General features: G+C 35.8%; 2 protein-coding genes across 6 annotated transcripts in view; one reads left to right on the top strand and one right to left on the bottom strand.

Moving 5' to 3' along the window:
• RSPH14 (radial spoke head 14 homolog) overlaps positions 1-21,278 on the top strand; it is a 92,278-nt gene that overhangs the window by 31,718 nt on the left and 39,282 nt on the right. The window lies entirely within an intron of this gene.
• The window catches only part of GNAZ (G protein subunit alpha z), a 65,183-nt gene that overhangs the window by 20,608 nt on the left and 23,297 nt on the right, over positions 1-21,278 (bottom strand). For all 5 annotated transcript variants that reach the window (XM_040577139.1, XM_040577140.1, XM_040577136.1 and 2 more), the window contains one exon: positions 19,063-20,333. In XM_040577139.1, coding sequence (XP_040433073.1) covers positions 19,063-19,785 — 723 coding nt within the window. In that variant the 5' untranslated portion in view covers positions 19,786-20,333. The remainder of the gene's footprint in view (positions 1-19,062; positions 20,334-21,278) is intronic.

Raw genomic sequence — 21,278 nt, 5'->3', positions numbered from 1 at the left:
TTAACCCAGTAATCTACATCTAAACATCCCCAGAAGCAAATATACTTCCTGTATTTCCATGTCCCATTCACAACCCAGTATTTAAATTTGCTATTTAAATAGTATTTGTTGGATACATTCTGCGTTTTCCTCTAACCTTTTTCATTTTATTCTGTGATATTGTACTTCATCTTGTAATCTTTGGAGATGAAATCCATTACCCTAACATGGAAATACAGATACACAACATTCACATTCTCAGTGCAGAAGATTTCTACAAATCTACAGTCACAACTGCTCCTTAGCAAGGACACATGACTTTGATTCAACATCCTCATTTTCATAGCATAATAAAAAATAATCTTGCATTGCGAGGGTACTGGCAAAATTCTGTGGATGCATGTTTAGTATTAGGCCAGCTGCTGACCAATGACAAAGTGTAATGATGCAGCTCCCTGGTAAGTTGCACATTGCCATAAAGCTCAGAAAGGACTTACCCTACTTGTGATTCAACAAGGCACTGTTGAATGGCCCTCCATTGTGCCATCACATCTGTTTGTGATGTCACATTGTAAGTGAGATCAGTAAGCTGATCCAGCAAAAAATAGCTTATTTTGGAGAATGTGAGTGAACAGCACAGGAAAAAAAAAAAGGGAGGGGGTTTGGAACTTGAACTTAGACTTGTTGCCAAGGCTCTGCTAACATTGGGCTACTGCTAAGCAATGCATGAAACAGATTGCTACGTAGTAAAATTAACAAGGGATTCAAATCAGGTCTCTGCTATTTTGTACGGTGAGGACATAACAGCATTATGTAAATAGTCAGCAAAGATCACAGGAAAAAAAAAATCTCACCTTTCCTCTCTTCCACCCACACAACCAACAGGATTTCTTCATACTCTGAAAATAAATTCTGGTGAAGAAACAGCCTGTATCCCTATTCTCCCTTGCACTAATAGAAAGTATCTATTTGAGAACTCCAGGGTGGTATCCTGAGATCCCCTAGCAGTGCCTATATGCGCTCGCTGCCAGGGACATGCTTCTTTTCCCTTCTCCCTACCCGCAGTATTCAACATCTACCAGCTCTGTATAATGCAGCCTGCTGCAGTCAGGCAGATTTTGGGTTTCCTCATTTTGATAATTCTGTTGTAATATTTGAGAGCAGTTATGGAATAACTGTATACCTCAGTGCACAGACAAATGAAACAAAAACTAAGACAAGGTTGAAAAATGGAAAACTAAACGTAGTTATTTTCTTGTTTTCTTTATCTTGACCTGTAGTATTCAAATATAGGGTTTTGCCTGATATTTTTACACAATCTCTACTTACATTCAAAGTCTTTACAACAGTTGCATGGTACTTAACAGTGCTTGTTATTGTGACAGTTCATTTTATTCCATGACACCTTCTTTAAGTCATGCTGATGCTACTATAAGCAATGAAATTGGTTCATCAGAATCTGTGAGCATTAACACCTTTTAAAATATATTTTAAAATAACATTTTAGAACATGCTAATAGAATTATCTCCAGAATAATATTGCAGAATTCCAAGCTATTTAATTAAATTTTAAAATGTCGCCTTTATAAAGTTTCCAATTTCTTTCACTTATTGCAAATAGAACATCTGATATGAAAGGCAATTAAAATTTCACCCCCTCAAAAAGACTCCCATATTTGAACTGTGAGTACATTTAATGAACTGAAATAGCCATAAAACCTCAACATTTTTTTAATCATATAAAATATAATTGGAAGCAGGAAATATATGTATTTATCTATATTTTTATTCATGACTCTTACTCAGAGTAGCTATTTTGGTTATTTTATTCATTACAGGGAGAACTAAATCCTAAGCACTACTGAAATCATCCTAATATAATAAATGGACATTTATATCCTAGAAGGTCAGCTTTTCTGATTAAAAATACAAGGCAAAATCCTTCAGTGGCCACTGTGTGCCCAGATTCCACTATGATACTTTGACCCTTGAGGAGAATGGAACACTGTATTTAACATAAGGACAATTTAAAAAAAAAATTATACAGTGGACAGACCTTTTTGAGGTATATACCTCACTATTAAAATGTTTGCTATGTAGAGACTTAGTATTTAAAAAAAAATACTCAAAACCAAATACTTCGGTATGTCAAAATAACAGCATTGTCACTTCTAGCTGTAGATGTCAAGAACATTGTACTGACGTGTACATGAAGTTACTCTCAAAAACTCAAAGCATAAAACAGATGACCAGTGCATACCAATTAAGAGCTGTCAAAATGTTTGTTAGTCTTTGCTATATAAAATCAGCATTTTTTTGGCATGTTTAACAGTAAAAATTTTTTGAAAGGCATTTGGAAAGAAGGTAACATACCACTCTGTTAAACCTATTATCTCAGCTCTGCATGCAACAAATATCCTGAGACATTTTTATGATGCAAAAAGTGTTTAAATAAATATCTCTTTCAAGAAGATTTCTTTTTATAAGCCATACATCTGTAGCTGAGAAAAGCAAGACAGATCAAGGAAGATTAAGCCACTGACGCAAGATGATAGAACAATCAAGGAAGCAGCTGAGATGAGGGTTTTATAACACAGAAAAGAAAAATTATAATACAGAGAAGTTTAAAAACTTGTAAAATCAGTACAGATAAGGTATTTTTAAAAGCATCTTTCTGTGATGTTTAATAATTAAAATCAAAAAATAATGCTTGCTGTTTCATATACAATTCTGTATTGTAATGCTGCAACTCTGGACTCAGCTCTGGGAGCTGGGATCTGTAATGGGAATATGTGATATAAATGCCAACAGTGAATTAAGAGCATTTCATAAGTAGGAACATTAAGACTTTAGCTAAACTATGTTTTATGCATAGATCTGGTGAACGCAGAAGATGTCAGAATAATGTTAATATCTATTTAATCTCATATTTTTTGTGTTGTTCAATGTAGCAACCCAAAATTAAATCAACAAAGTTGGCAGGCAGAACAGCAGGACACACACGCAAAAAACAAACAAACACAAAAACCCTATTAGATATAAGATACTTCAAGTAAACTTACTTGAGGATTTATAGAGTAACGGCTAGATTGCTTATTCTGGAAGATGCATTTCCAAGTGTCCATCGTATTACACAGCTGTTTGCAAAGGTTTGGTTTTTTTTTTTTTAGACACTATCCTCTGTGTCATCAGAGATACCACATGGCCTAATCATCAGCTGCATGGGGATGACGACAGAAATAACTGCTTTACATTTACATCTTTACTTTAAAGAACAGTAGGGATATTTTATCTCTAGGACTTATTTTCTAGGGAAACCCTTTTGTTTCCAGTTTGTACTTTTGGATCATAGAATCACAGAATGGTTTGGGTTGTAAGGGACCTCAAAGATACCTAATTCCAAACCCCCTGCCACAGGCAGGGACACCTCCCACTAGACCAGGTAGCTCAAAGATAACTAACTGTGAAATTTCCCTGTTGTTCAGAGGAGGATCATCATCTTAACAGGGAAACAGTAGGAAAAAGAAGCATTTGTCAAGCCATTTCAAAATCACTGATTGTTTCATAATGAATATGCCCTAGAATCTTAAAAAGAATTACCTATTTTTATGGCAAAATGAAAAAGCAACTGGCAAAAGCCCTCAGTGGAGAGAGGATTATAATCTGAAGATTTTAGAGGAATTAAGTTTGATTTATAACTGACTGAAATTATACTATTCGTCAATTCCACATTCAGAACAGTTTTCAGCCAAATCTGACTAACCACTCAGTTACCTTCCAGTGAAGCAAGATGCTATCAGCTTTGAAGTAAATCCTACCTCCAAAAAAAATTAAGGGCAGAACTCTTTCAGCAAAGATACAGTTGTGTAAATGCTAAATTCAGACCATGCATGAATCTTACTGCTTTTGATGCAAACTTGAAAACACTTATGTGAGCTAACTTTAATAAATAATACTTTAAAATGGGAGAAAATTAAAGGAAGAATCAAGATTTGTGTAAATACTTTATGTGTGGGCAAAGAGTTCAGATGCCAGGCAATGAACAGTGGGAAAATATTGTCTGTTATCCATATAGTAGACTGCTAAGTTCAATGCATAATCGTTTTGGGGAGCCACAACTGTATCTTCCATCTCTTTACTTGATAGCTTCACTTTGCTTGGCAGCACATTGCTGTATAACTGATGCACTCTTGGCAGAAACTGTTATCCTTCTACATCCACTAAAAATAAAGTGATATAATGATGATGTTCAAGATTAGGGATTAATTCAGTGAAATGAAAGCAATCATATTTGAGAGCAAGATTGACTTTTCCTAGTTTGATAGATAGATCAATTTTTATCTTCATAATTTCTTAGCCGTCCAATATATTTTCCCTGATATCTTTATTTTTGATACATACTTATGACCTTATGACACACTAATGCTTTTGGTTATAACTTCCTTTACTGTAAGGATTTGATACTATTATATAAACACGGCAGTTTTGCCTCTTAGCTTAATCACTTCTTGAACAAGTGACAACGAACTGGGAATTATAAGGTGCATGACATGAAATATATCTTGAACCATTATCCTGGATAAATGCATGATAACTAATAAATGGAAGTTAGAAGAAGTGGGACATTATACTGGGTTTTTACCATTAGCTAGATGAAAACATATATTCTCAAAGGATTTTCTAAAGGAGATGCTGATTTCTCCAGTGAAAATGCTGCATAGAATTCTCTAATGAGGCTTTTACAGTGAGTTGTTATTGTCCTCCCCTAATCAGTCTCTTTTAGAGAAACAAATGAATTCCTTCTTTCTATGGGCATTATTTTATATAGAAATCAGGCAAGACTGTTGCAGGACCTATAGTAGGAAAACCTCCCAAGGTATTATTATATAACATTATTTTATGTTATTTCTCATGAATAGATGGGCAGCACAACAGATTGACAAATCACGTCATTCTAACTGAAGGCATCAGACCATGTCACTTAATCAGTAAGCAAGAAAACTGATATACCATGTTAGGGCTGTTGTAAATTTTTTTACAAACTATTGGATTTTTTAAAGTTCATTTTAAAAGTATTAACACATTGGAAAGGAACTCAATTACTATGACAATCTCTGTTGTCCAAAAGAAAAACAAATTCCAATAAGAGAAATGTACATGAAAAATAGTATCTGAAATTAGCCATATACTTCAAAATTACAGTTTGATTTAAAATCAAGCTTTTTTGTCAAAGAACATTTACATTTGCATAACATGAAATTTAAAAATCTGATTACTTTAAATAAAATTTGAAGACGTTAACATCAGGCATGCCTTATCAGAAGGTGATGTTTTAGGAGGTGTTGTGATATGTGATACAACGTCTGAAAAGCTGGAAAAGCTTTGTGTAACGGACTGCACAGAAACTGACAGTTTTAGAAGTTTGTTGTGTTCATGAAAACTGTTCATAAAGCCAGTAATCTATGATGCATAATGAAAAAGTGCGATGAAGAAGGACTGAGGAGAATACAAGAAGGAAAAAAGAGGGGACTGAGGAAATAATATGCAGATGACCAAAAGTAAAGAATTCTCTACACAGAAGTGATTACATTGTAAGATTGTAAATTGGTAGTCTTGTTCCAATGTGCTTTCCTGTGAATCTGTTTTCTGTGCTTTCAAAGTGGAGCAATCTTGCATTTTGGTTATCTGTTCTCTTTGTAAATATGTTTACAGGTGATAGCTCCAGTGTTTCCTGTAGAATTATGTGACGGTTCAATTTCTCTTTCAATTTTTTGTAAACCCTGCCTCTGCTTAAACCATTCTCCTACAAGTCTGCATCCTCTTACATTGTACAAGAGCTTCCCTATCTATATCGTTCTAACGCGCATTTGCTTGATATAGAACTAGTTCCTAAATAGGAAAGTCATCTTTATGAATCAGAAAGCAAAGACTTCCAACAAGGTATCATCCAGGATCTATGCACCAATGAAGGAAACAATTGAGGAAGTGCAGGATTAGTAAGGAGAATGAACACCATTAACAGTTAGCAATTTCCTCATAGCAAATGATGTAGAAATATTGCAGGAAAGCAAAACAAACAATTAAAATATGGATCCTGGCTTTGCTCATATTAAGATCAGTGGTAATAGTATTCTCATTCACTTTATTTGAAAAATATTGTTATTAAAATTATGTCACCATCTACAGCCCAATCCTCTGGAATTCTATAGCATTTCTCTTATTCCTCAGTAAAACAAAGGCTTCAAATATTTAACCACATATATGATAGTATAAAAATAATAATTTTCGGAATCGAATTTTATATTTTGCAGAACTGTTTACTACACCATTCTTACTTATACTATTCTTAATCTACTTGTAGAAATAAAACTATAGCTGATTGTTCTAGTATGTCCATTGGGCATTTATGACATTCAGTATTTCCTACAATTTGTTATACTTCTGTCAAGCACAAGCTTTTCATTCCTTATCTGTGAACCACTGTTCTAGCATCTTCTAAGATAATGAATAATTCACTGTGATAAACATAACATAAAAAAGAGCACCAAAAAGCAGCTGCTAATAGATACTGGAGTGATGGAGAGGGCAGGAATAAGAGTAAGAATTAAAGTTAACCACATCCTACCGTGTATGCATGATCTTTCATACTTGAAAAAATATAACAAATCAACTGAGGACCTAATTCCTGTCACAAATAATTTTATGATTCTAATATATAAAGCAATCCCATTTAGAGAAGAAATTATTCATATCCTAGTGGCCTATTCTCTGACTTCTGCAGAAGAAAAAAAATGTAGAAGGTAACATTAATACTTAACCATTTGCTAACAATGCCCCAAATAGCTCATAAAAATCTAGCATTCAGTCAAATGCAGATACAGAGGTTTTGTTCCTTGTAACAACAGTGTAGATTTCCTACTTTTATTACCCAAATACACATATAACAGATCTTATAGCAAGGTTTAGTTATGTAGGATGACTTCAGCTGCTCTAACAGTTGATATATCAAAATACTCATCTGAGTCATCTACTCTTTGATTTTTCTCTCATTGCTTCTGAACATGTGATCCAACTGCATACCTTACATAGATCTGGAACTTACTGGACTCCTCTATGAGGGTAAAAATCAAAAGAATTTCAATCTGGAATTTATCTAACCTACCCTCTAGCTTTCTGTACTTATTTTTATTGAGCCTTTTGCCTTTTTTTTTTTTGGTCCTTCAGATACTCATGTAATAATCAGCTACTTAGCAATCATTTTTTTTTTACTTAACAAAACAAATTAACCTTTTGAAATGCTTTAAGTCTCAGTCTGGATTTCTGGATAGCAATGACAGCCAGATGCTCTGCGGCACACTGCCTCCAGGACATTTTAGACACAGCCACATTACATTTAGTTTTGTCAGCCTTGGATTTTTTTTCCTTTAACTTTTAGGATCCAGTTAATTTTGATTGTTTTCCTTATTGCAAGTATGTTTTGTTGTTGTTGTTGATTTAAAATTTATAATAACTGCTTTCCTTTGAAATACGAAGAACAGCAAAGGCACAGTGCAAACTGCCATTAGAACCACTGCCAGAATTCATGCTATTGGACTATACCTAATATTAAAAGGCATTATAAAATTTAGTCTATTCTGGTAAGTGCAATGACATCCCTAGCCAATATGATCAAGGCACTACTGCATAAATATTTACAGCAATGAAATTCTAACTGATTTTGGCAAACATGAATGGAAAGAAGCTCTCATTGCTATGTCACAGTTGCTGTGAGAAAGCTCAGCTTGCTAGAAGCACTGCTAGCTTTGGCAGGACCCAGCTGAAGCAAAGCTCATTGTCGACTGGTATGACACTCTACCATGCCATGTTGCCAGGGAAACAGCAGAAGAAGAGAACATAAGGTTGTTAAACTGGAGGGGTTCTGAAAAAAAATGCTCAGAGCCAGGCTGTCCTGAAGTAGATGTGACATACCTATGAGATACCATGTTATTCTATAAAATGAGTTTAGTCATAAGCCTTCTCCCCCAAACTGATGGATAGCGTGATGGATTCTTGCTTCTAAAAATGCCACTTCTGTTACATGGATTTTATGCTAGCTAGTGTTAAACTATTATCAGTAGTTTGTTTCTACTGATGATAAGTGGTTGGGGGTTGGTTCCTATTTATAAATTACAATATGACCAATCAGTAAGTAATGAGAAAAAGCACACAGTGACTGGACTGTGTATTTCGAAAGCAAGTTGTTTCAATCAGTTTAATAATGAAAAGAAAGGACAGCATCAAGAACAAATAGCTAAAAAATTAGTGACAGGAGTTTGAGAACTGAATTAATTGGAGGAGTTATTCATTGTCTGCTAATTTTGAAGTATAATCAGGGGACACTGTCATTGGTTGACAGGTCTGAAATTCAACTAAGCCTATTAATAGCTATAAAAAAAATGAATTTTGATGCTCAAAAATCTATCCCAAGAATCAGGCTTAAGTCTTTGCAATGCACAATAAACATACATATGTATGTCCATGACACATGCATATGCTGTCTCATCCATTATTTGTCATAAGAAAGAAAAGAACAGTCATCTAATGACAAAAATCTGTATAACCCCAAATCCAATCTGTGGTGGGCTGCAATTAAGATCAGGGGAAACATAAACACTTCCCTACTATTTTATCCCTCTTTTTCAAGATCTGAACTCAGAACTTCCAAGTTGGAAGCTTCTCATGTTGTAGCGTCTTAGTAGGCTTTTTTTTTTTTTTTTTTTTTAAGTGTTTAGTCAAAAAGCTTATTTGTATAAATATGCCATGAAACTATTCTCAATAGCAGTAGACAGAGTTAATGGTTAAGAAACATACAAGAAAGAAAACACACACACAAAAAAAAATGAAGAGGAGAGAAAAAACAGTCTTATAGTGCTCCACAGAACAACAATGGTCAGTGACTGGTCCATGGACAACGTTGCCCTGACAAGATGGTTCATTTGGCCCACAACTCCTCCACCCCAAGTCATTCTGGTGGTGGCAGCACTCTGCTGCCATGAGCTCTCTTATTCTCTAGTTGGTCAGCTGTGCAGGCAAGGCACCATGCACAAACAGAATGCCTGTGCTGCAGGTGTCCAGTAAAGCCAGTCACTGCTGGGAACACACAGGGCTTACTACAAATACACAGTGAAGGCCTTCAGCACACCCAGAACTATGATCTCTAAGAAGAAAGGAAGGACACTTACCAGCTGCTGCTACTCCCACCAAATAAAAATAAAAAATAAAAGCATACCTGACATGGCTAGAAAGCATTGTACATGCCGATATACAGTGGAGAATCCTTTAGATAAATATTTTCAACAAGAACACAAATACATATTCCATAGGAGAGAAGTGCTGTAATAAAGACTGAAGATACATATTTTGTAAGAATACGTATAATTCTCTCCTATTACTGGTACTACAATAATAAATTCTCAGAAAAAAAAAATAGATTTGTTAAGTGGAGTTGATCAAACACCCAGGAACCTGTATCTTGACAAAGTTTGTCCTATTATTAAATTTAGTATTCTTATAAACTCTTACTTGACTATATTTCCCTAAAAACAAAGATTACTTAATACTAAGATCTCTTCCTTTTTTTTTTTTTTTTTAATAAACCATATTTCTGTTGCTTTTCTCACCACAAAATGAAAAGCTAGAAATATATTTAATACTTTTAAGAAATAACGACGTGAAATTCCAAGAGTCTATGCACCGAAGCCATGGCAGATAGCTGACACTCATGGTTCCACATTAAGAAGACCCAAAAGAACTATGAAGACTGGAGAAGTGGATACAGAAAAACAAACCATTCCTTATGCAAGGCACGTCACCTGGGATGATAGTCATACCCAAGATAAGTTTATCCAAGGATCTAGTCCCCCAGCATGAGAACAAATGAAATTTCCTATTAAAGGATAGTGTAGCAGAATAAATATCAGAACTACTACTGAAAATATCAGTAGCAGGTCAGACTAAACAGCAGCTTTTTTATATCATTTAGAAATATATTAAATAGTGTAAGTTGCTGAGCATCTACTGCTCCTCTGCTGCCTCCTTCATTTGAAGGAGTTGTCCATCAAATCCTGCTCCTTCTATCTCTAATTAGTTGTTCACTCACAACAAACCTTCCTTTCTGTGGAAGCCTAGTTTCTCTTGGAAAGGCTTTGTCAAAATCCTTTTCGCAAAGTAAAATAATTTCATAATCTGGATTCACTTCCCTGTATGCTTCTTGATCCACTCCCTCATCTCCATCCCCCCAAAGAAACCAAACCCCAAAAAACGAAACAAAGAAATGACCACACAATCATCAACTCTAGAAGGCATGACTTCACTTTGTAGGAACTATGTTGATTTATTCCCACTATGTTTTTGTTTTTTTTTCCTCATGCGCTTGTATATCCTAGTCAACATTACCAGTTTCTCCCAGCTTTTGTCCTCTGCAGGCAGACTACCAACAAAAGCTATTCATGAAAGCTATTTTAAGCGCAGTTACAAGGAATGCGATGTTAGTAGTAATACCTTCAAGATGATTAAGTATTTGCTACACACCTTGTAATGCTTTTCAAAGAACAGGCACTTACTATTTATAGATTTCATACATGATTTTGTCTTCTCTATAATTTAACTTCCTTGTTACTAATCCTATCAAACCTTGTAGGGCTTTTAGTATTCAAGACCACTTCTTATTTTTTTGTCAGACAATTTTCTTAGCTAAAGCTCGTCAACTGTTTTGCAAGTTCTTCCGTTACCAGCTTCCAAAGTAGATAGTTTTAGTAAGTGAATGCCACAGGGCAGACGTACCCCTTTGGTGGCAAGAACAGTGAGTACTGTAGCAATTTGGGAGTAAAATTTCAGATCAACCTTTTCCCCTGTCCCCCTTACTCCCTAAAGAATGAGCAGCTCCACTAAACAACAGCAACAAGAAGAGTTCTCTACCACACTCCATTTCAGGAAGCAGTGCCTTCCTACACTCACAGGTCCAGGAGCTACATCTAATGTCTCTGTTCTCCTTTTAAGTTACAGAGCCTTTCAAATTTGCACATTGACAATAATGCATGTAAGCTAATTCACGTTAGTTATATATTTTCTAACCAGATAAGGCCAGCTGTCTACCAAGTCATCGAGGATTTCAGACACCCTGTTAAATATGTATTGGAAATACATACTGGAGAAGTGTTCTAACATCCTGGAGGGTTTTTGGATTGGCATCCCAACAGTATAGAAAGCTCAGGCGTATGCAAAGTTACACTTCTACTAGTAGAAAAAAAAGATGATAGAAGAATATATTTACCTAAAATGAGATTTTCTAATAATAGAACAAAATTCAACCACACCACCACACCAAAACTCATTGCAAAGTTGCACAAACAGTAAGAATCCTCCTTGGTTGTTCCAATCTCTGCTAGTTTTTAAGGCTAATTGGACTCTGCTATTCCCTCCAGGCCTAGCATACCACAGAGAGTTCTTACAGTTTTTAATCTATTTTTTGTTCAGCACAGTTACCAAAATAACCCAAAGTTGCTGCTTTTCCAGATCAAGATGGATTTTTTCTTTTTCTCTTAAAGTACTTAGTCCCTGCATTTATTAAGTAGACATTATGTAGTATTATGAAAATATACAAATGCTTCTCTGCCCACTTGAAAACTACTGCACATATGTTCTGAAAGGCTTGGTCATGATTGGTATGTATGTCCCACAGTCCTTAATAGTTGTTGAATTTCTTACTGTTCAAGAGGTTCTGCAAGGACAATTAAAGAATATTTTATTAAAAATCACTTATTAAAAAGCAAAATCTTGAGAGTTTCATGTAAAGATGGCTATTTGCTATAGGAGAAACCTTTATTGCTCTGGTATATTCTCTAACTCCTATATTTGCCTTATGACATATGCTCTAACTTCACTTATTTTCTGTGAGAATGTATTTTGGAAGATCTTAACTTTCCAACCCCGTTCAGTTGAGCAAGGCTGAGAAATTCAGTTCCTTTCCTTCACAAGTTAATTTCTTATTGACAAGATGCTGTCCAGATCATACAATCACCTTCTCTAGCTGTGAAACAGAAAGAGGTGCTTTCTGTTCATGCTGACTAAACTAACCAGACAGTGGCAATGGCTTTGCTACTGACTCATTACAATTCTGCAAGTGCTTGACAGGTGTCTCTTTGTTCAAACACACTACTCTAGTGGCTAGTATAACTCATTAGAAAAAAATTACCTGCACACTAGATTGATAGGCATTACTGAAATTAGTGTTTTGTTGGGTTGTTTGGTGTGTTGTTTTGTTTTTTTGGTTGCCTTTTTTTTTTCCTTTTTCTTTTATAGTTTGGGGGGTGGTAATGTTACAGAACAATGTATTTTTTACTTAAGTTCTTTTTATTTACCTGACAGTATCCATATCCCTCCACCTCCACCATTCTGAGCTTGAAGCTCATAGAATATTCAGTAGTATTCTGTCCTGTGTGTTCTGTTCTGTAGGTAGATAACCACATCAGAAGCATATGATTTTCAGTTACATTATTCAGCATAATTCATCTTCAGACTTGCAATAATATATAGTAAAAAGCATTGCAACTTAGATCTTAAGTGATCATTCTTTTACATACTTTCAATAATTCACAGATATTTACATATTTTACAATATACATGCTTGGTAGAAGCCTTCAAGCTGGAGTCTTGAATATCTCTATGTAAACTTAAACTTTTATAAGGAAAAATATATATTGCTTTCAAACAGAAAAAAAGGCAAGGCTACAATTCCATTTGCAATGCTGAAAGATTACACATATGAATGCTGAAGTTATCTAGGCTTTGCTCCCACGCAAAATTCTCTGTGAAACATCTTGAAATGGAAATGCTTTGCAAAAGCAAGAACACCTGAGCAGTTTAAGTCAATCTTTTTTCTCAGGTTCCCAAGAGACTTAGTTTGTCAGAAGGATGTTTCACTTAAATCAACATTGGCCAATATGGATTTTTACCACTGATAAAGAGTGCTGTTAACATATATATGGTCTTTATTACAATTCCCTCTCAGTGTATTCGAAGTTCAAACAATTGGCCTATGACAGAAGACCTTCCAAGCAAATTACCAGTAAATACTTGAAAGGTTTAATTATGATCCCAGAAATTTGGTTTGCATAAGGCCTGCTGCAGTCTGAACTATTTGCTGCAGTATTTTGTCATCTTTCATCTGCATCCGTCTTCCTTTGAAGATGCTATACTAAAAACATAACCTCAAAAAGGCTAAAGTTTAATTTTTTGGCTTGCAATGGCTGTAAGAAAGGGAATAAAAATTAACTAAACCCTAAGCTTCTTGCAAAAATTTTTAACATTCACATTTGTAAAGTTACTGAACTACTGCCATTTTTAGAAAAAGGAGACGTGCATCGTGTGAATTTTGTAGAATTACTGATCTCAGGAATTAAGTCATACATTCGTATTTAACTTATTCCATTATTTACTGTATTACTGTATTCTTGAACAATCTTTATTATCTAGAATGCTGTTGCAGCTATACACTGTACAAGGAAGTTGAAAAGTATCCATCATATGTAGTAGATATGAAACAAATCTGAATGCACACAAATGGAGACTTTCAAAGAAACTGCAAAACTACTTTTTATGATGAGAAGCATGTGTAGTGTAACATCAGAGAGTAAAGATTATTTAACATTCTCTAGCATCACATTAACTTAAAGAGAAAAGTTTGAGTAAAGATGAGACACATATTAACAGGAAACTCCTCCTAAGTACAGGATTCAAAGGGTAAAAGCAAAAAGATGATCACTGGAAAAGTCTAACAAACAGATGGTGGATGCTAACATTATCAAAGGCCAGAGATGACATCTTACTATAGAATAAAAAATGGAATAGGTCAAGCAGCTGTTATGGACCTTGGAAGTTAAGACAGGTAACATGTCTGATATAATAGAGAAGGAATTAGTGTGGGGATATAAAAAGCCCTTAAGGCAACCTTCTCAGAGTGCTGGTCAGGAATAATAACTTTGTTATAAAAAAAAAAAAGAATTTGCAATCATGTCAAAAAGAGGCAGCACCTGTACCTGGTTGAGTCATATTAGGTATGTGCACAGAAAGATAAAACTACGCTTGCTACATGTTAGGCAGAAAAGCACGTGTAAATTGTGGGACTGAAAATGGACACAAATCAGATTTGCAGATAACCCTAGATAAACTGGAAAATACCGTTATTCTGATGAAAAAAACGAAGGGTTCTGTTTTCCACTCATTTTTTGTCCTCACCCCCCAATTTTTAACATATTTCATAGTCATTATTTTAACACATCTTCAAAGACAAGGCTTGTTTATAGGTTTTATCCAATTATGTCAACAGGAAACATCGAAGTTACCATATTCTTATAGATTGTTTGCTTAATTGTCACTGTAAGTTATGTTTGACAGTGGATGAGTTTCATTTGGTAGTTCTCTTCACCATAGTCAGTACACTAGGAAGCATTTTAGGAACTCAGCTACCTTATTATTTGTAGGACTTCTTTTCACGAGTCTCCATATTGCAGTTCAAGTGATCTATCAGCATAGGTTCTCGTATAGTTTAGCTATCAGAGCTGTTTAACACTATTGAGTATTCAGCACACCTGGAACATGCAGTGCTCTCTCGACAGAGAAGTTATGGTTGTGTTTGGATTAAAAAAAAAGTAGATGGGCCAAATGTAGCTTTTTTTTTTTTTTTTTAAAATGAGTACACAGTCAAGTTCATCATGAAATGCTGTTAGTATCCCTCCTCCTCTTTGCCACTTAAGTGGGAGTTTCAGGAAGACAACTGTTCTCACATTTTTCATCTGTGCTCTTATTTCTCCACAGGTCAAAAATGTCTGCAGATTTTTATTTTTATATCAGCAAATACTTGGACAGCAGTTACGTACACATGAGAGCTGAGACAAAATTCTGAATTTCGTAGTTGATTACTTCTGTAAGTAGCAGCAACAAAAAACATCAGATTGTTGAAAAAGATAAAAACAATCATAGATTAGCTCTCCAGGCTTTCAGAAAATATTGATTTTTCTCCCCGTGGTTTACTTCTTTTTGATTTTTAAATCTGAAATGCAAGGCAGGAAGAGTCTGAAGAATTTCAAAAAGCCAACTTAGCCCTAGTCAGTGTCTAGATTTAAATAAGAGATGTTTTTCTCAGTCCCTCTGAAAATGAGTAGTAAGAATTAGGGGCAATGTTTCTCATGTCAAGAGGAGGAGGTTACCAAACAACAAAAAAAAATCAGATACAGTGATCTGTTACAATAGGAAGGCAGTGTCAGTACCAAGACAAGGACACACAGACAATGAAGTGCGTGTCTGCATGTAGGACAGCAAATGGTGAATCAGTTAGTACAGTACAGAGAAAGAGATGGAAGTGCAGTGGATTAGCTGTAAAAAAATCAGTACAAAAGAAAAGAATTGGGAAATACTACATATGGGATAAGCTATACCAACAACAGCAAATAAAAAGAAGCTAATTCAAGCAAAGCTGACAAGGAATTTGCAGAAATTCTTCACACACACACACACCAAAAATTTGCAAAAATCACTTAGGGGATAAAATATTCTTTGAATAGCCTAAGACACGTGGACACGATGGAAGTACAACAGAAATCTAGACAAACCTGAGAATGCCACTAAAAATTATTTAATCTTTTTCCCCTATTTCTCCCTAAAGCAATTTTCTTTGATCTGATATTTCTCATTGCCTCTTATTTCAGTCGTATGATATATAAATGGAGTTGAAGATAACTGACTCCCCTAATCTATTAAATATTATTTCAGATCTAGCTTTAAAATAAAAACTTAGCAGGATTCCAATTCCTTTTTACATCAAAGTCCTGTGCAATCAAGGCTCTTACCAGCAGTCAGTACAAACTGAATCATAAGAAAAGCTCAAAAAGAGTACCAGAAATGACTCTGTATATGAATTTCAGATTCAGACACTGGACTTATTCATCTCTCCGGATTCAGTGCATTTACTGCTAACATAACCCAGTGGAAATCTGGGATATGATATTTCATTTGCAAGTCAAATTCTATGATTAAAACATAATAAGATTAATTTATTTTCTAGCCACTAGCTTGGGATGTCTGTAGACCTTGCTGAAATGCAAATACCAACACATCTATATACTTCATTCAGGTTTTATGCCTTTTGATTAGCCACATAACGCTCTAAGTTAATTGTTTTTCCATATCTGATTGCCTTCATTAGTTTAACTGCAGATCTGCCCTGTCACACTCATTAGGAATTGTTCCTTCCTACATTCCTTCCAGAGCACTATCAAAAGACACTGTTGATCTCAGTGTAGTAGTCAAAACGTTACTGTGATTAACAAACTAAATATTAGAACTTGTCTTAGGGATGAAGAGGAAGAAGGGCTTATCTGTATTTAAATTCAATTTCCCTTTAATAGTGGTTAAGCCTATGGGTAAAGAATAAGGTGTTTTATAAAGGAGAACTTCTTAGTCTTCAATTTGAGAATTCCAGAAAATTCAGTCTAGCACATTTTCCCCCAGTCTAAGTGCTTTTCAGACCTGCTATTCATGGATACCAACAAATCGCAGCATTGGTCAGCAGAATGTGAACTTGAGAGTGCCTGCAGTGCTCTCTGCAAAAGCAAAAGTTACTACAGCGTACAAATCCAAACGGATCCCAGCATCGCAACGTCCCAGGCATGCTCCCCAAGGCAGGCAGTTAGACACAATCTATTGTGTAAGCAGTGACCAAAACCAAGACTGTTAAAGATAAGAGAGTAGTATTACGCCTCCACACAACTGAAACTACATTGCCTATTTATTTTCAAAGCATTCTTTTTTATTTCCCCTTTAATTTTCATAGGTATTTCAGTAGCAGACCTCAGAACAGAAGCATTTGAAGTTACTCATATCACGCGGACGTTATATTTCTCCCTCAGAAAAGTTGTTACATTGTAGTACTAACAGATTTTGTTCTTTCCCTGCAGACTGGAAGATGAGTGTTACATAATCCTGCACGATGTTTAATTTAATGACTGTACGTTTTTTCTTAACATGTAGAAATGTGAAGTTGCTGGAATGTTCAGATACTTGCAGCAGAATGCTCAAAATGGAACATATAAAGCAGACCATTTTACCTAGGGTAAGCTAAATTGAGCATCCAAATGCCAGATTAGGTCCTCAGTAAATATCCTACCTTCAGATTTAGAAGCATTATTTACCATTTTTTCTGGAAAGGAAACATGAAATCGTAAAGAGTTACTTATATCCTATGCCAAATAGTATTTAGAACTAGCATCTGCTGCTAAGTCTAGAATACATTTAATCATGAATAGAAGAGTTTCACATTAGTGCAGTTTTCCCCTTCTCAACCGTTATTCATCAAGTGGATTGTTGTGCACGTTTCTGTTCTGGAGAAGTACGATGGCTTAATGTGTTTGCAAACAATTGGACTTTGCCTGCAATTCTAAATCACGAGTTTGGGAAATTGAGGAAAAAAAGTACAGAGCATCTTTAGGTGTTTCTACAATAGCTTATTTTCTTACCAAGAAGAGAAGGTCAGCTGTTATCTTAAATCTGAAACTGCCCATTTTTCTTCCACAGCATAACTTTTATTCACTAAAATGTTTCTGTTTCCTTTTCTAAGTCTATTCATAGCTACAAACGTTTTCTCTGGTAAGATAGAATGTTACCTAGTAGCTCATAACGAGCATTCCATTTGGAATAAATTGGAAGCAAAATTCAGCTTAGGCAAACAATCTTGACAATAACATTTTTTTCCTTGAAGAATCATAGAAAGTGCATGCAAAAGGGATTCAACCATATAAGGCAAGCTTGTAAAACAAAAGGATTATTTCTGGAAACTATTCTGTAGTCTTGGTTCAAACCTAAGTATAATTGCTTCTCAAACTTATCACTTAGCTCCTTTTAAATAAGAAAAAAAAAATTTTTGTAAAAAACTATATTAGCAACCAGAAACTGGCAACCTAAAACCTTGACAACGGAGTTAGAAGTACAAATGGATTGAAATAATTTCACATCACTGTATGAATAATTATAATAGATTGTATAAAACGGTACTTTAACAACCAATTCCCTACATGCATGGGATGTGAAGGGAATAGTTTTATGTATTATCTTCAGTGATCTTCTCATCTTTTGCTGGTTTGAGGGGGAAAGGAATTGGTTTGTAGAACTCAGATCTTAAACAGACAAGACTTCACAGAAGAGTAAAAAATAAGCAAGCAACTTTTTAAGTTAACTTTTTGATTTTACAGTACAGACTTTAATTCTTCCTAAGGGTGGCTATTTTCAAACGCAAATAGAACATGTTTAGGAACCACGAGATGATAAAAATCATTCCATGTTCCTAGCTGACAAACTCCCATCTCTTAAGCACATTTTACAAGGCTGTCAAAAGAAAGTTTAAATAAAACCCTATAAAGTTCAACTCAAGCAAACTAAATGTGATAGCAAATACGTAGCTGCGTACATGTAAGTGTGCTTAAATACTTCCATAGTTACTGTATTTGCATGCTGTGCAAACCAGAGACTAACAATAGCATTAAAGGGGAATTAAACAGAAGTAGTTATTCATTGGACAAGGCAAATCAGCCATATAAACAAAAGCAAAGAACATTTTATATTTAAGGTTCCATTCTAATTAAAAGCTGTATTTGATTTTTTTTTAAAAAAACACTAATTTCATGTTATCCCAAATCCTGATAAAAAAATCCTAGAGACAAAAAAGAAGAAACAACTTTCACTATTTTAGATTCAAAGTTTCCTAGGACTCACAAAACAATGCCCAAATTAATCATCCTGTACACAAGGATATACACTGTTATAAGTATTATTTGAAATAATGCTTAACCAGATAAACTTGAACATTTAGCAAAAAGCACAAACCAAAAATTTCTGCTGTCATTTGAGGAGCACCTCAATAATAACATTAAACAATTACATTTTTAAAGCCTATCCAGTGGGGATAACTCTCTCAACAAAGAGAAGAGTCCGAACACTGGGGAGCGGGAATGGAAAAGGAATATCAAGGGAGTAAGGAGCAGAAGATGCACTTACTGTTTGGTTATCTTCATACAGCTTCAAGTCATATCCACTCAGCTCCACACAGAAAATTATTGCTGTAACCCCCTCAAAACAGTGGATCCATTTTTTGCGTTCAGATCTCTGTCCACCCACATCCACCATTTTGAAAGTCAGCTCTTTGAAGGTGAACTTATTTTCTACAATTCCTGTGGTCATGTCCCGAGAACGCAGAATGTCTTCCACTGTAGGGATGTAGTCCAGTGCTGCGATCCTTTCTAGGTCATTTAAGTAGTATGCAGCATTATCCTCTAGGTGGTACTCGTTGGAGCGACAGAAGCACTCCTGCACGCCAGGGTCTGCCCAGAGCCGTTTCATGACTCCCAGAAGCTCAGGGGTAATCTCGCCTTTGCTCTCAGCTGGGCCCGTCAGGGCAAAGAGCTGCACAGCATCATATGCTCTGTCAGGATTGTGAAATTCTATCTTAAGGGTGGCTAGAGCCCGAATGATGCGTGTGAGGGAGTCAATTGCATTATAGATAATCAGAGGTTTGTATTCCTTGCAAGCCTCCAAGTTAAAGCCACCACTGTGAATGATTTTCATCTGCTTTACAATAGTACTCTTCCCAGAATTGCTGGTACCCAGGAGAAGGAGCTTAATCTCTCTTCGTTGTCGCTGACTTTCAGAGCGCAGGTGGCGGTCAATCCTCCGAGACCGCCGCGCTGCCTCTTTCTCCTCAGAGCTTTGCCTACATCCCATGGTATAGCAGGCTGTTACAGAAGGGAAGGGCCAGAGACTGTCTCAGTTTATTCACGTCTCCAAGAAAGATCTGTGGCGTCTTCCAGCTCTCGTGCCAGGTACACCTTGTACGGAAAAAATCCAATACCTACTGGTCCAAGAGGCCTGTACCACCTAATTCAGTTCCAGCAGGGATGCAAACACGTGTAGATAAGCAACCACAGAAATAGTCTCTTCAGTAGATCTCATGGCACTCCCCTTTCCAGTGCATAAACAGTGGCACATTCCTGTTACTGAAGGGACACTTCCCTTTGCCACAGTTTGGCTTGGTCCATCCAATATTCTTCTCTGTTCTGCATAATTATTTTTCTGCCTTCTGTCCAAAGGTAAGGAGCCGCACTTTCACCTTCTCTGCTCTAGCCCTCGTCTTCTAATCGTATTTTCTGGTTGCTGTGGTGATGCTGCTAGATAGCGCTGACGCTCTTTTCAGTGGTGCTGTACTTGTTTTGTTTCTCTTCCCCCACTTCTTCAGCTGATCCAGTTCAGCTCAATAAATCTATGCTTTCCACCTGCCAAACAATGAGAAGAAATGAATGAAGCGAGCAACTTTGCTTCCTTGCTACTGTTTCCCAAACAGAAACTACAGATAGAAAAATACGTAAAGAAAAGCAAAAATTCAAAATCCCAGCAAAAATGTAGTGACAGCTGAAACTTGCAGACCTAAGAAAATGTGGTTTCTGAACAATAGTAAATCAAATCTTGTTTTCAAGCCTTCTGCGTTTTATTATCTAAACCTACATGAAAACAAACAGTGCTGAGCTGTGTCCCAATTTCTCCCTCAGCAAGAGTTTATGGCAGTGCTTTTCCTGCACAGTCCTGTTCTGACTGGTTTTCCTGAAGTAGAAAAATGAAACAGTCACAACTGCTTTTCCCAGTCTCTCTATTTATATCAATATCTTGTACTCAGATGTCCTCCTGAGTTTTCTTTCATCTTTACTGTTTTGTTTGCACTGAACATTTGAGCAACTAAATTAGGAAGCAAAAGGAGGTGATTTAGTTTGCTTCATGATTTTGTAAGAGTTACTGATCTTTGCAGAATTCCACAACATATCTTCCTTCCCCTTGGAGACTGGTACAGTTAAATATACTGCCTCCACCTTACATAATCAATCAAGTGATATACTACTTTAACAAACTTTGTAAGGTTCTTTCCGTAGCAATAGTGTTATTAGGCCTCTTCTCCTCCATTTTTACTACACAAGCTCTGAGAGGTAGTGAAAGTGAACAATGACCAGAAGGCAAAAGTTTCATACAAAAAGCACAGGAAATGCCATCCAAAGCAAGAGGTGAAAGCTTTGCAGTGACTGTTAGAGCAATTATTCTTTCCCAAATTAGGGTTTAAGCCTACTAGTTGGAGCTCTGCAGAAGGGAACAGCAGGAAGCAGTTACCTCTCACAGAGGAAAAACACATTGCTAACAGCTGATTGGTGACAACTTGCCTCTTTTCTAGGAAG

The sequence above is a fragment of the Cygnus olor genome, chromosome 17 (genome assembly GCF_009769625.2).
Source record: "Cygnus olor isolate bCygOlo1 chromosome 17, bCygOlo1.pri.v2, whole genome shotgun sequence".
Classification (NCBI taxonomy): domain Eukaryota; kingdom Metazoa; phylum Chordata; class Aves; order Anseriformes; family Anatidae; genus Cygnus; species Cygnus olor.
This window is presented reverse-complemented; position numbering and strand designations above follow the sequence as displayed.